This window comes from Molossus molossus, unplaced genomic scaffold (assembly GCF_014108415.1).
Source record: "Molossus molossus isolate mMolMol1 unplaced genomic scaffold, mMolMol1.p scaffold_m16_p_22, whole genome shotgun sequence".
In the NCBI taxonomy this organism is placed as follows: Eukaryota; Metazoa; Chordata; class Mammalia; order Chiroptera; family Molossidae; genus Molossus; species Molossus molossus.
Genome location: NW_023425358.1, coordinates 13,449,676 through 13,464,940, shown reverse-complemented (window position 1 = coordinate 13,464,940; position 15,265 = coordinate 13,449,676). Strand labels below are relative to the sequence as shown.

The window sequence follows — 15,265 nt, the reverse complement described above, 5'->3', positions numbered from 1 at the left end:
CATTCAGAGATTAACCAGAGCTATCCCCTGGCTAGTCCAGAAAGAACATGTAGCTGAAACACCAACCACTGATCAGGAACTTTCAAGATGGCACCTTTCCCCAAACTTTCCCGCCATGCTTTAAAAACAGACTGCAAGCCTGCGGACCAAGTCCGGTATGATCCACTTGGCTGCTTAAGTGATTTTTTAAAAAATCTGATTTAGTGAGCAACATACTGGGAGATTTTACATGAATATCTGGATTTCCTGATTCTGAAAATAATAAGCTGTTCCCACAAGCAACACCCAGGCGGAGCCAACGTGTGCCCTCTTCAGACAGCCGTGCGCTCCTTACATCGACTCGTGCGTGCTACCTGCCTGCCGTGCTGTCTGCTTTCCTTGCTGACCTGCACCCTTCCCAGGCCCCTGACCACTAGCGCAGCACGGCTCCCACGCTGCGGCTGGGGAGAAGCCCTGGATTCCGTGTCTACGAAACCCGAGACGGCAAACGGAGGAGGAAGGGTTTGTTCGCGGACCCTGCAGCTCCGTGGGGCAGGAACGAACTGCTTCAGAATTTCTCTGCGTGTCAGTAACAAGCACGCTCTTTCCCACACAGGGACCTTCCCGACAGATCAAGAACTTTATTGCTGGATGGAAACAGGGCCCGCTCATAGATCCTACGCCGCCTTCTCCTCCCCAAGGACCGACCCAATCTGCCTGCTCCTGGGCTCTCCTCACCGCCAAGATGAGCCTGAGGCAGGGAGACTTCCCACAGGCTTTTCTGGAGTGTGGCCCAAGTATCAGGAACCAGACTTGAGTTTCTAGTAAAAACCCTGGAGCAGCTGAGGTTCAACTTCTCACACCTGGCTCGTCTGGAGTCTGTCCCAGGGGAGAAGTTAGCCGAGTCCATTCAACAAAGCGAAGAATTCAAGGGCCACACTGCCCAGCAGTCTTCACTGTGCTCCCAGAGGCCCAGCTTTGTCATCCCTGTTTGGCTCCTGACTCGGCAGCTTTAAGCCCAGACGGCTCAGAGAGTGTGCAAAGTAGCGAGGAAGCCTGCACACCAAGCTGAGCTCCTCCTTCCTTGACCCCAGGGCAGGCAGGATCAGCTGGCGGGCATGCAGGTGCAGAGGGATGTGGCGGGCCTTGGACTGGGGCAGCCCCAGCTTCCTCAGAGTGCCAACAGACAGCTTCTGCACAAAGAAAAGACGGCCTTTTGAGAGCAATGCCAACAACAGTTCATCCCTGACCAACACACAGTGCCTTGTACCTGGAGGAAGCCAGTACGAATACTCCTGGAAAATGCATGTCTGGGAAGTCTCAGGACCCAGGCAAGCTCCAATGGGAGCGCTAATGGCCAGTCCTCTGGCCCTCCACGAGCACGGGCTGGAACCCCGAGACAAGAAAGGGTCCACCTGGCTCTGGAGCAGCAGCTTGGAGGCTTCAGAAAGCCTTGCCCAACCCCCACCCTCCGAGCAAAATCTGAGACCAAACAAATGAAGGAGAAAGGGTTTGCTCAGAGATCTTGCAGCTGCATGACCGTAGCTGGCTGCTCCTGACTCTCTGCCTAAGCTGGATAACTCGTGTGCTGCGTGTCTGGAGACCAGCAGCTCATCCTACGGTGCCTCACTTCGGGCTTTTCACACAGGGAAAGGTAAGTTCTGCCGCACAGTCTGCTGCACTGCAGGTCAAACCCATATTACCTGCGGGGCCAATCTACTCCAGTCTGAGTACTTGTGATCGCCAAGGATTGGGCAATCCAATCCAAAAGACAGGTGAACTCGAAGCTGATGTTTCACTCCTTCAGATAAGAGAGAGAAGACTTATCAGTGGCTCCAAAAACAGTGCCTCTGGCGGCATCTGCTTCTATTACTAGTAAATCAAAGCCGAGTAAACTGGCGAAGCCCCAACTACATTAAAGTGATAAAGAATAAAATAACATACTGTAGGCTATTAGGAAGGAAATGTTATGAATGCTGTTATACCTTCAATTTCCCCTCTCCACCAGATAACCAACGTGGTGTCTGTCCCCGCCATGCTGGGTTTTTCAAAAATAATTTTATTGTGTAACACTAAATGGTATTGTTATACACTTTTTGTTGTTGTTGTTGTTAATCCTCACTCGAGATTTCTCCATTAATTTTTTTTTTTTTAGAGAGACGAAGAAATGGGGGGGGGGAGAAACATCGATGTGAGAGAGACACATGGATTGGTTGCCTCCCGCATGACCCCAACCAGGGCCGGGGACTGAACCTGCAACCCAGGTAACATGCCCTTCACTCCGCAGGCTGACACTCTAACCCCTGAGCCAAACTGGCCAGATCCACCTGGCAAATTTTTAAAAAGTGTAAACAAACCGTTTGCTACCTACTGCTTTGAACGATGACCCCTCCTGGAGCCGCGGGCCTTAGCCGAGCCCCAGAAGCGCTCTCACGCCATCAGCTGCAGGCAGCCCCACAGCACCAGCTGCTCAGGAGGGCAGAGCCCAGGCCCAGGACGCGCTCGGCAGCGCTGGGACACACCCTCCCACCGTGGATTGGCGGCGCCCTCACCAGTCACAGGCTGGAGCTCCAGGAGGGCGGAGGACACGGTGCTGCTTAGCACCTGGTACTGAGTTACAGCCACGCGCGCTTTCCGGCTGGTCCGCACTCTCACCATTTCCCCATTGTCCATGCGGTAGCTTGGGGACAGCGTCATCTGAAGCCAGACACCAAGATGTGATTTCAGAAGACAAGCAGAAAGCCCGTCCCTCCGGGAGGCAGCTCACCCACCTTGTGATGCTGCTGCTGCCCAGGCACCTCCTTCTCGATGATGGGGATGTCCACGACCCCTGCTGAGGGCACTGGGACGTGCACAGTGATGGCCCTGCGGGGACACACAGACCCCTGCTTGAGCCACAAGAGTGAGTGAGGCATTCCTCAGATGTGGCTACTTAGAGGTTTTAACAGAGGACCTACTGTGGTCGGTTCTTAAGATCAGAAGGTCCCACATGATCTTTTGGTGTAGTGCTTAGCCTGAGAGCTTGATACTATTCTTACAGACTTATCTCTTTTAGTCCTAAAGTAACAAACGTTAATTGTAGAATATTTGGGGGGAAAACAAAAAAAAAAATTATGTTAATAACATGGTCTTTCATTCCAGCCTTTAAAACTGAGTATGTATAGTTTAAAGTAAAATTAGAGTAATATGGCTTCTGTATCCTCTTTTTCTTTTTTAAATAATAAAAGATGGTAAGTTCTGATTGCATATGAAAGAAATGAAAAAAATAAATTCATGAACTGAATGAAAATTTCAGAGAACCATTCCTGCTCTATTTGCCAGGAGATAAAACAGTAAAGAACTGTACTCAACACAGTCACAGAAACCACAACCACACCTCAGTAACTCACTCTGAATCACTTCTACCGGAGGTCTCACGCTGTCCCATCATAGACAGGTAAGAGACCATACAATCTGTCCTGCATCCGAGCCTCTTCCAGGTCAATCACAGAGGAGTCCTCCTAGGTACCAGGCGACTTACCAGAGTCACTGACCAAGGGGTCAATAAGCCCACTCAGATGTAACATTTCACATCCTGGATGCCCCACTTCAGGTTGGTATCTGGTGTATTTTATCACATTTAAACTGAGCTATAACTACTAGATCACCCTTCCTGATGACCCCACATTACTGCTCAAACGTTCAGTCAGTGAACATTCACTGGACGTAAACAGGCACTAATTCAATAGGTACTAATTCTATGTAGACAAACAAGACAAAAATCCCTGCTCTCAAGGAATTCATAGTCTAGTAAACAAACTCAAACAAATAACTATAACATAACAAGTTGCTATCAGCAAACGCTAATCGTTCCTACTATGTTCTACTAGTAACTTCATTTACTAGGTTCCAGGCTACCTTCCAGCTCTACCTGCCACCAGCCGCCACTCCGAGCTGGGCTGGAGGCCTCACTCCTTCGTGGGCCATTCCCACCACCTACAACACACGTCTTCATCCTGTCGCTCAAACCCTATTCACTCATCAAGACCCAATTAATTGATTTCAACTCTTCTGTGAAGCCTACTATGAGAGTGGTTACCAATTCTGAACTTTCGTGGACCATTTTCACAAATAATATAACAATTTTTTATAGACTTACATTTTGATTACTGTATACACAATGATAGTCTTGATTTTCCACCTTTCAGCTTTTACTATGAGCTCGGTACTGTGTTAAACACTTCAACACGCATTATTTCATTCAAAATACAAAAATTCAGAGAACCATTCCTGAAGAATACTTACAAATCAAATAGAAAATAATAAACAACCCAACAGAAAATGGGCAAATTGAAAATAAAACACTCCTTTTTAAAAAATCCAGCTGAGTGGCAAATCTTTTAAAAACACATCCATTGGGCATGAGGAGGGGGACACTCACCCCTGCTGGTGAGAGTAAAAACTCACACACCTATTTTGGAGAGCGATTTGGTAGTAAGTGTTCAAACTTTAAATTGTGTGTACCCTTAACTCAGCGATTCCATTTCTAGGAATGTGTCCTGACGATATACTCACATATTATTCGTGATAGGTTCTGAAAAACGGGAAACTACCTAAACATCTGTCAATAAGGAAATGACGATAATCCACATCGTGGAATACCATAGAGCCGTACAAAAGAGCGGGCTCTAAACGTACACCACGAAATGCCCTCCGAGATACCGCCACGTGGAAAAAGTAGGGTACAAAGCAGTGCAAGAAATGCTGCCACACAGTAACACGCTTCTACACGACTCTGGAAGTTTATACAAGACACTAGTCATAGAGATTGCCTCTGGAAAAGGAAATTGAGTAGATGGGGGGACAGGAGTAGTTTCATTTTTGCTCCTGTATTTTTCTTCTATTAAAAAACTGAGGTAGCCCGGCCGGTGTGGCTCGGTGGTTGAGTGTCCACCCATGCACCAAGAGGTCGCCGGTTCAATTCCCAGTCAGGGCACATGCCCAAGTTGTGGGCCCGATCTGTGGAGGGGAGGCACATGCAGGAGGCAGCCAATCAATGTTCTCTCTCATTGATGTTTCTCTCTCTCTCTCTCTCTAAAAAAAAAAAGTTTAAAAAATAAAAAAAAACTGAGGTAAACCTACGTGCACTAACATGGAAAGATCCCCAAGATACAGGGTTAAGTGGGAAAAGAAAGTACAATGTATGTTGTACAATGTGATATATGTATGCGCATACAAGTGTGTGTAGATACACATACACACGTACTGTATATTCTAGATATATACATAAATATGTTGAGTAAGGACCGAGGAATAAAAACCAAACCACCCTAAGGGAAGTGGGTGGATTCTCCAGGAGCCCTTTGGGTATTTTTTTATCTTTGTTGTTTGACTGTTTTACCACAGAAAAGAAATCATGTATTACTTGTATAAATGTACAGCCATTATTAGGAACCACTGCTCTATCAGATGCTAATGTTCTAAGCACTAAATCTGTTTCCTATGCCCTTTAAATGCCCACAGGTCCAAGTATAGTGCCTTCTATGAATAGGAGTTGCTGCTGTATGATCCTAGAGCTTTTATTTATTTTATTATTATTTTTTAATCCTTACCCAAAGATATTTTTCTATTTATCTTCAGATAGAGTGGGAGAAAGGGAGAGAAAGAAACATCGACATGAGAGGGACACATCAACTGGCTGCCTCCCGCATGACCCCAACCAGGGTCAGGGATGAACTGCAACTAAAGTACGTGCCCTTGACCAGAATCAAACCCTCGAGTCACTGGTCCACAGGTCAACACTCTAACCGCTGAGCCAAACCGGCCAGGACTAATCCTATGCCTTTTAAACGCCCACAGGTCCTAGTACAGTGTCTTCTATGAATAGTAGGAGTTGCTGCTGTATGAATGCATGAATAGGAGAAAGGGATGCCTTCATTTCTACCACCTCTACCATTACCAGCGGGCTTCATACCAGTACTTCTTTGCCACCTGACGGGTTCTAAACAACTCTTGGACTTGGTGTGCCACTTCCTTCTCCCGAGCCAACACCATTACACCTGTAGTTTCCTTGTCTAGCCGGTGGCACAGATGCAGGGGCTCTGCCTTGTGGCCATGAAGCATCTTTGCCAGGATAGGCAGTACATCACTGATGCAGAGCTGGACCCCAGGGCCACCTAAGAAGGGAAAAGACAGAGGTTTGAGTGGCCAGGAAAAAGTCCCACCAAATAACTCTACTTGGGGAAAAAAGCCCTTAGTGGATTAACTGTTGATGCTTTCCAGAGCCTTATTACTGAAGTGTGGTCCAGGGACTAGCAACATCCTTATACCCAAGGAGCTTGCTAGAAAGAAATCCCAGGCCCCCAACCCAGACTATTAATCAAAATCTGCATTTTAACAATACACCCAAGTAATTCTTATGCGTATTAAAGTTTGAGAAGCACTGTCCTAGAGTGTGGGGCTTTCTCCTCAGACACAAATACGCTTTAATCTACTTATGTACATGTACTCACACAAAAATCAGCAATTAAAATGAGAAAGTCTGATATTTTACTGTATAAACAAAGGCTTGAGAATTTGTTAAATAGACCCTAGTGAGAAACGCAAGATTGTGATGCCCTCCTGAGGTTCTACTCTGTGTACTCCCCTACCTAGCCACTGACCTTGGACAGGTTACTTAATCTTTCTAACTTTGTCTTCTCATCTATAAAATGTAAATATCTACATTATAATTATCTCACGGGAAAGGAGAAGGCAAGAAACTATTGTGAGAGTCAACAGAGAAAAAAATCCACACAAAACACTTGGCAATGTTCAATTCCTTACCTTTAGGTACAACCTTCTCCATACCTCCTGGAAAATCATTCTTCTGGCTAAAATATGCATTTCCCCTCAGCAAAACCCTTTCCACAAATGCATTTTTCCCCCCTGTCTTTCCTGACTCACTCCAGTTGTCTCTGACACCTACTTTCAACATTTACTCAAAAACACTTGAGTGTCTATTAAGTAACTGCTGAGTGCCAGATGTGTGGAAGGTGAGAACTGTCTAATTTATCTGTTTCCTCACTAGTGCCTTATATAGGACAGTACTCCACAAGAATGTAAATTATTTTGAATGCAAGGCTTCTGAGAGCCCCCAAAGTGTTGCCCCTAGTTGAAGCAGAAAGCAGCAGCGGCCTCTCTTCCCTTTCCCACCTGGTCCTTACCATGCACAGGTAGACCATAGGGCTTATTGATGACCACGAGGTCCTTGTCCTGGTGGACAATCCCTCGGCTCAGTGCCTTAGCGAGCACGTTGGGGTGGACTCGCTGCAGCTGCTGTGTGAACCGCACTAGTTCTTGTACTCTCCGCTGGACAGGATTTGTGAGCACCTAGAGGAGAGAAAACGAGATGGGAAATGCCTGGTGGGGAAGACCTTCAGTAAGTCTGGGTGAGAATCCGGGCAGGGAAGGAATCACTGCATCTTTGCATTAGACTCACGCCTTCCCCCAATAAATTGAGAGCGGGGATGCTTAGCACGGAGCAGGCAGAAGCTAAACACCCAGCCCACAGGAAGACACCGTATGCTGCAGACCTCTGTCTCCGCTTTCTCCCCATTTTCCCACCACCGACCTGGACATGTCATTGCATTCTCGGACAGGACCCCTCCCCTCACCCTAACTCCCAGCCTTGGGAACCCCTGAGCGCACTGCCTCCTGGGAGCTGTAGTCTTTCCCTCCGGACTCACCCGCACCTTCTTCGCTTTTTGTTCCTGTTTCTGGGCTCGGAGCCTCTCGGCTAACCGCTGGGCATCCAGGGGCTTAGAGGCAGCAGCAGCGGTGCAAAATGGCTTTGAGACGAGACAGAGCAGACCCCCCACACCCTGCCCGGAACCCCAAACCCAGACGCGCAGCGCGCCGCATCTGGGCGCCGCCATCTTGCCGGGGAGGCGGGGCGAGCCAAGGCCACTTGACGGGGGAGGTGGATTGGGCGGGCTGTGCGGGTCACGTGGGGGCGGGGCGGGGGCGGGGCAACCCGGCCCAGTCACGTGAGCGTGCACGCTGAGTGCCCCTGCGCCGGCCGTTAACTGCAGTTAGAGCAGCCGGCGTTGGGAGCGGACGCGGTGAGTGTGCGGGGAAGCCCGCTGGGCTTGGGAAATGCTGGCTCCCCGAGCGTGAACGTCGCGCCCCAGGACCTTTGTCTCGGAGAGCGCTGCCCTGGGAGGCCGTTTCTCCCTGTGGGAGACGGTCCCACTCGAACCCCGTCCGCCTCCGCAGAGCGGTGCTCGCGAGCGCTCGCCCCAGAGCCGCCTCAGGCGCCGGCTTGTCCATGTGGGCGACCACGTCCCCGGGGTGTGCCCGGTCCCCGGGGCGCGCCTGCCCCTTCCCGCCCCTTGCCCTGCCGCTCGAGCTGCGGGTGCCCGGATCTCTGCGCCTCCCGACTCCCAGCCTCTTTGTTCTACGCTGTAACCTGCCCTCTCCCTGGGGTGATGGGGAGCCCTCGCGTTATCTAGGGGCCCTGGCCCCACCTCCTAACTAGGGAACCCCTCAAGTTTCTCCTCTTTCCTCGGGAATTCATTCCTTGCAGCCTCCTCTCCGCCTCCCGTCTCCTGCCCCCTCGGGAGAGCCGGCAGTACAGAGCACCGACCCCCCTGCTCTTCCCCTCGGTTTTCCTTCCATATTTTGCAACCGCCCAAACCCTCTTCTCTCCCACCCTTTCCCACGCGTAATGTGGGGGCTCCCGTGCCCCAGCCCTGAGCGACTGCCTCCGATTTCACCAAGGGGTGGCTGGGAAGATGATCGTCGGGTTGGGATGGTCATGTTAAAAACGCCCTGGGACACACCTGCCGTTTGCTGAGAAGAAAGCTAGTGCCGAGTTGTGAGAGAGGACGGCCCGACGACAGAGGACACGGGCTACAAACTGCTTGGACCGAAGGCCGCCTGAGGAGTTGCAGTGGGTAGTGGGGTTGGGTTTGCGTCCTGCCCCTCCGAAAGGATTGGCAGAGGGCGCCGCGTCGAGCATGAAATCCGGCCAACACGCAAGTGGAGCCAGCGGATGGATGGCTTGACGTCGAAGAGGGGTTGGAGCTAGATGGGATGAGGACTGAGGCGTCTGGCTCCTCGAAAGGGCAGTTGAGTGCAGGTGGAAAAGGAAAGGGCTTTGATAGTTGGGAAATCCGCTAGGATGCTGCCATCTTGGCGGTCAGTGTAAGACCATTATGCTTCTTCATTCAGAGGTCTTTTCTCCCTACTCTACTGTCTTTTGAGTGTGAATTGATTTTGAGTTGTGCGAGTCAAGCTGTGTACCATTGGCTGCTGCTCTTCAACTGGGAGCCCCTTAAGGACTCATCGACTTTTTTTTTATTCCCACATCGGGCACAGAGTAACCTCCCAAATAAGCATTACATGAAGTGCATCATAGACTCGTGTTCGGTGTGTCTGAACATTTTGATTTGGCCGAGTTCGGTCATCTTTTAACCTGAAGAATGGAGGTAGGAGTAACTATTTGTAAAGAGTAGGAAAGAAAGCTTGTGCGTGTTTCTGTTATAACACACATACTGGGGATAGAATTGCAAAGAATTGCAAGCGCGTTTGGGAAGCATCTTCTCTCTCCACTTCTGTTCCCCTCACCAAATTGCAAATTCACAGGTAAGACACAGACCTATGCAAGTTTGGAAGTTCCACCCAAAAAAAGTTATTACCTTTTACCGATACACTCCCAGCCCAGGTCCTAATTCCCTGAAAAATCGCACATCACATATTACTTAGGTACATGTAGGCTTTTTTACCCCAAGGACATCAGGACTTTAATTCACATCGCTATATTAATTGCAATTGCTGTTTTGGGTATAGTACATTTATGGTTTTGTGGGGCCCGGGAAAACCTATTTCTACCTTAACTGTCCTCCATGGCATTGAAGAAATGATACCTGTTCTTGAAGAATTGGCCGCCTATAGCAGGAAACAAAATGAAGAACCAACTCGGATGTCATTGCTAGTGACACAGAGCTTGTGTTCTTGGATTTCAGTTTAACCCAAGACAGCATGATAGCCCCTAAGAATAAAAACACTGGACACATTTTTCCGAAGAAGGAACTTGTAGGTTTTTGTTGTTGAAATGTCATAAGAAAAATTTGAAGAATTCAAAGTATTTGTTTGGTATCACAGTACAGTCATAGCCAGAATGGGTAAAGAAGTTAAAACTTCCTTAATGTTTCTCTGTGAGTCTATGCACTTTGGTGGCTTCAAGTTGAGTTGCTCTCTTAAGTATATAAGAATTTATGTAAATACGATGTCTTGTTTTTTAAAGCTACATTGCCTCCTTCCTCACTCAGTTGATCTGGTCTTGGGCAGTTTATTTTTTTCCACTTCTGCACCGATCTCACATTGTCTTTTTGGTTGAGCGCACCTCCTCTGGACTGTTTGCTCAGTACAAGGAAGGAAACTATTTGTCTTCACTCTTAAAGATTTCAAACATGGCATATTTGCATATGTTTTTAAATGTAATTTATTGGAGGTAGCATTGGATAATAAATTTCAGATGTAATAACTTTTTTTTTGAAGGAATAGTTTATTGTTTTTTTGTTTGTGTTTTTGTTTTTTTTTAGAGAGAGGAGACATTGATTTGTTGTTTCACATCTTGATGCATTCATTGGTTGCTTCTCATATGATATTGAACCTGCAGCCTTGGTACATTGGGACAGCACTCCGAGCAACTGAGCTACCTGGCCATGGCAAGTGTACAACTTTTTAATACCACGTCTGTGTGCTGGATAGTGTGCTCATCATCCGAAGTCTGGTCTCCTTCCATCACCCTATATTTGCTCCCCTTTACCCTCTTCTCCTCTAGCAACCACTGTTCATAGATTTTGATATGCCATAATATATCAGGTACCCCCAAAATAACAATATAAAAAACTTAATTCATTTTTAAGGATATTTCCTGATCTATGCAAAAACAAAGGTACCTTTTTATTTCACAGAGATAAAAAGGACTGGCTAATAAAGGAACTGTGTTTAAATATCACAAATTTAAGTTTATGTAGTGTGGCATAAGGTTAAATTCTGGATTCTCAAACAATGATTTGCTAGTTGCAGATTACCAGCAGTTCAGTTTCCTTGAAGAGCAGGAAGTACTTGGACATTGTTTTATGGTTTTAGAGTCAAAGAAGCAGTTAGCAGGAGCAGTCTGGAGGTGTCCTGGAAGTGCAGCTGTCGGGAGCCGGGAGCTCTGTGGACTGGCCACCAGTTCAGCAGCTGGTGAACTGAAGGAATTTGGGCTGCAGTTTTTTGTCTTTTAAAAGATCCTTTATAGCGCTAAGCTTCATTCTATAAAGCTTTTCCCCTGACACTAAGTACTTCTCTTTCTTAACAAGTGGGATTTATTTCAGACTTATCTTGAATACATTTAGCACTGTCCTAGAGAACCAGGATTCTTTTGCTTTTTACCGGAGAATGTGAACTTATGCCAGGGAGCTAACATTTCTATTTGGAGGTTGTTTTGTTGAGTGGTGTTGGAATATACCTTAAGATTTTCTAAGTGGGCATGACAGAGGTAGTGCAGAGAAGAAAATTAGAGCCCTGGCCAGGTAGCTCAGTTGGTTATAGCATCATTCTTATACGCCAAGGTTGTGGGTTCGATCCCCTGTCAGGCACATCCAAGAATCAACCAATGGCCCTGGCCAGTTTGGCTCAGCAGTTGGTGTTGGCCCACAAATCAAAGAGTCTTGGGTTCAATTCCAGTCAAGGGCATTTAACTCAGTTGAGGTTCGATCCTGGCCCTGGTCAGGGTCGTGTAGGAGGCAACCAATCAATGTCTGTCTCTCCCATTGAAGTTTCTCTCCCCACCCCCATTCTATCTGAAGATGAATAGAAAAATATCCTCGGGTGAGAATTTAAAAAACAAAAAAACAACCAATGAATGCATAAATAAGGGAACAACATCCCTCTCTCTCCCCCCCCCCTTTAAAATAAATCAACCAGTAAAAATTTAGTAAAATATTAGAAATCAGTAGTATAGACCTACACCATGGCTGTTAGTTCTTTTTTCTGTACCAGCAATGTAAAGAGTTTCTGTTGTACTAGTGCCCCTCGTTATACTGTTATTCAGCTTTAGAGTAATGATCAGAGCAGGTCAAGCTTAAACCAGTACTTTCAAACTCTTTTCATATCATGACACATGTGGAAATAATTGTTGCTTCATGGAGGAAAACTGGAGGCAGCCCACAGAAGACAACTGGCCTGGAAGAGGTGGCTGTCCCCACACGACTACACCTCAGCCTGTTTCTTTTTATGAGCAATGGAATTGATAATACATATCTAATAAGATTGCTGTGGTGAGTCACCAGATAAATATATGTGGTGTCCAGCATGTAGTAAACACTCAAATTATAAGTAGCATTTCATGAGTAAAAGTTAAAATAAGATCATTGCATTAGAGCATTTTCAAGATTGTAAAGAGCTTTGTATTTTATGGCATTTATGTAAATGAAGATGATCAAGGTATCTTAGGGGAAAAGGAATATACACTGGAAGGGTTAACGTGGAGCCCATGTTTCCAGAACATGAACAATGGAAAATTGAGGCATATTCACCACGTGTATGGTTAAGAGCAAGAGGGTATCACGATTCCTAGAGAAATTCAAGAAGGTATTTGTAACATATACTTGCTTAAATTGAATAAACCTATTCTTTGATTACGTGAAAATTGAAACAGTAAGTTATAGATGTGGATTGTTGTGTTTTAATTGTTAATCATTGGAACATGCTATGTTGGCTCTAATACTACTGTTAATTTAATGAAAATAACTTCCAGTAGCTGTTACGAGGAGAGCTGAGCTGTTGTTAACTGATGGAGAAAACCAGATCCACACTGAGTTTACTGATCCCATTGTTGGCTAAGACTGTGCTGTGATACCAAGCAAGCAAAAGTTCCTTCTCCAGAAAAGAGTGGCCAAGGTTTTTATTCTTAGGCACAATAGCGTATATGTTGGGTTAACCTGCTAGTCAACATTTCCCCAACTTGCTTGATAAGAATTCACCGGAGGTAATTTTAAATCTACACAACACTCCTCTAGAAATGGTGAGTCAGTAAATTCTGAGTTAGGCCCGAGATCAGTTTGCTTTGCTCCTTCCTGCCCAGCAAGCAGTCTAGGGGCCAGAAGTTCCTTTGTTTATGAATACACCACACAAAAGGAGAGGTTACTTGAAAATGTAGAGAGCAAAATGGCAAATTTTCAATACTGCTGTTTGGTTTTTTTTTAATCAAAGAACTTCATGTATATGGTTTAAAGTCAGATAGTATTAAAAGACTTACAATGGGAGAAAAAAGGAAAAATCATTCCCTCCAATCTCCTCACCTCATACTCTCATTTCTTAGAAGCGACCACTCAGTTATTTTCCTCTTTCTACAGATGTTATCTTCATGTTTCTAAATCATTTGCTACGTTATTTTTCATGTCATCTTTCCCCGTGTTTGGCCCTTCTGGCTGTGGGAGGTTTAGGACGTCTTCTTCCACCCCTCCGTTTCCCTACCTTCCCATGTCCTCCACCCCTGCCACAGCTATTGTGTAATTTTTAGTTAAACAGACAGTTTTTATGTGTTTATACCTCTGCCAGTTATCATTCAACCATTGAGGCAGGTGACCTGTCTCAGCTCCGCCCTTCCTTGTGTTTAGGTTGACCTTGACCTGCTTTTTTCACGTATCTACTATAAATTCTTTTCCCAAGTATTCAAAAATTTGTCCCACTCATGCCAGTGACATTTTCTATGATTTCAAATGCATCACTTCCATTTTTTTGTTGGAGCCCTGCATCTTCTTCCTCCTCCTCCTCTCTGGACTTTTCTGTCAGCAGTTACTGCCCAAATACAGTTAAACTGCCCTTCACTCTTCTCCTGGGCTGGCACCTGGTCGCCCACTTCTTGGCATACACCCTTATTTACTAAGAAGTATTTGAATAACTTTATCTTGCCCATAGACTTGCTTGATAGCTTGGAAATGTTACAGAATTCTAGGTTGGAAACAATTTTCTCTTGGAATTTTGAAGGCATAATTGCACTGTCTCGCATCTGTAATTGCTCTAGTGGCGTGGTGATTCGGATCCTTTTCACGTGACTTTATTTTGTTGGTTTGTTTTTTCTTTCCTTTCTCCCTCACAGGAAGCTTTGAGGATAAGCTCTCTCCCTGGTGCTGTGGGATATCATGATGATGTACCGTGGTGTGGGGTTTTCCTCATTGACTGTTCTGGGTACTCTGGGGGTCCCGTCATTCTAGAAATTCGTGTCCTTCAGTTCTGGGACATTTTCACCTACTATTGCTCTGATTTTTCTTTTTTTTTTTTCCTCACCTGAGGACATTTTTCTATTTTTTGTACAGATAGAGCAGGAGGGAGAGAGAGGAAGAGAGAGAGAGAGAGAAACATCAATGTGAAAGGGACACATCGAGTGGCTGCCACCCGCACGACCAACCAGGGCCAGGGACAAACTGCAACCGAGGTACATGCCCTTAGCGGGAACCGAACCCGGGTCTCTCCGGACCGCAGACCAACGCTCTAACCGCTGAGCCAAACTGGCCAGGGCTGCTCTGATTTTTCTTACCCTTATTTTCTTTTTTGGTCCTTTTTCATGGTATCTGTTCTTGTTATATTGATAGCTTCAAAGAAAGCCCATTATAATTTTTTAGTTTTCTGCACTGGAGCAGGTTTGAGTGTTAACCCTAAAATCATGGCAGGGCCCTGCATGTGGAGAGAACTTCGTACTTCCTCACAGTGTTACAGACCCCACTAAGTCATATCCATGAGCACTGGGGCAGGGCTAGCCCTCTGCTCACTCCCCCCAGTTCCCTCACTGCCCTCAGTTGCTGGAAATGTACCCCTGCTTTCTTTTTCTTTTTTTTGAAATATTTTTATTGATTTTTAGAGAGAGAGAGAAATATCGATTGACTGCCTCCTGCAAGTCCCCCACCAGGGATCAAGCCCACAACCCGAGCCCACAACCCGGGCATGTGCCCTGACCAGGAATTGAGCCAGCGACCTCTTGGTGCATGGAGTAACACCCAACCAACTGAGCCACACCAGCCAGGCTACCCCTGCTTTCTTTATTCTGCTATAGAAACCTGTGCTGCTGCTCTTCAGAGGGATCCACAAGCTATGTGAGGATTCTAAAAAGTTAATGTTGCTGAGACGCCAAGATGAATGAGGGAAGAAAGTTTTTTTTTAAACTGAGAAGGGGGACGTCCATAAAAGAAAATTCCTGGTGTAAAAGCCAGGGCACACTCTTCAGAGCCCAGTTTTTTGGAGTTGATATGAACATGAAACCAGGATGCTTGTA

At 46.3% G+C, this 15,265-nt stretch overlaps 2 protein-coding genes across 3 annotated transcripts in view; one reads left to right on the top strand and one right to left on the bottom strand.

Annotated features, from left to right (window-relative positions):
- Window positions 1-610: 610 nt before the first annotated feature.
- Window positions 611-7,874, bottom strand: RPUSD4 (RNA pseudouridine synthase D4). Of its 2 annotated transcripts, none has more exons than XM_036276878.1 (7): window positions 7,686-7,874; window positions 7,164-7,329; window positions 5,933-6,134; window positions 2,751-2,844; window positions 2,532-2,676; window positions 1,683-1,780; window positions 611-1,172 (listed from the first exon to the last, which is right to left on the bottom strand). In XM_036276878.1, exons 1-7 carry the CDS (start codon window positions 7,872-7,874, stop codon window positions 933-935), a joined length of 1,134 nt encoding a protein of 377 aa, XP_036132771.1. In that variant the 3' UTR covers window positions 611-932. The 2 variants fall into 2 exon arrangements, with proteins under 2 accessions (XP_036132771.1, XP_036132772.1); XM_036276879.1 differs by having other exon boundaries at window positions 7,692-7,874.
- Window positions 7,875-8,018: 144 nt separating this feature from the next.
- Window positions 8,019-15,265, top strand: part of FAM118B (family with sequence similarity 118 member B) — a 50,159-nt gene continuing 42,912 nt past the window's right edge. Inside the window, exon 1 of the mRNA XM_036276656.1 lies at window positions 8,019-8,060. The gene's annotated coding sequence lies outside the window, so the exon portion shown is untranslated. The remainder of the gene's footprint in view (window positions 8,061-15,265) is intronic.

Bases quoted from the DNA above. Each gene is read 5' to 3' on its own strand.
- RPUSD4 (XM_036276878.1), bottom strand. From the start codon at position 7,874: ATGGCGGCGCCCAGATGCGGCGCGCTGCGCGTCTGGGTTTGGGGTTCC. The intron at 6,135-7,163 runs GTAAGGACCAGG...TTCCCTTCTTAG, and splicing joins CTATGGTCTACCTGTGCATG to GTGGCCCTGGGGTCCAGCTC. The intron at 1,781-2,531 runs GTGAGGGCGCCG...TCTTATCTGAAG, and splicing joins GGAGCTCCAGCCTGTGACTG to GAGTGAAACATCAGCTTCGA.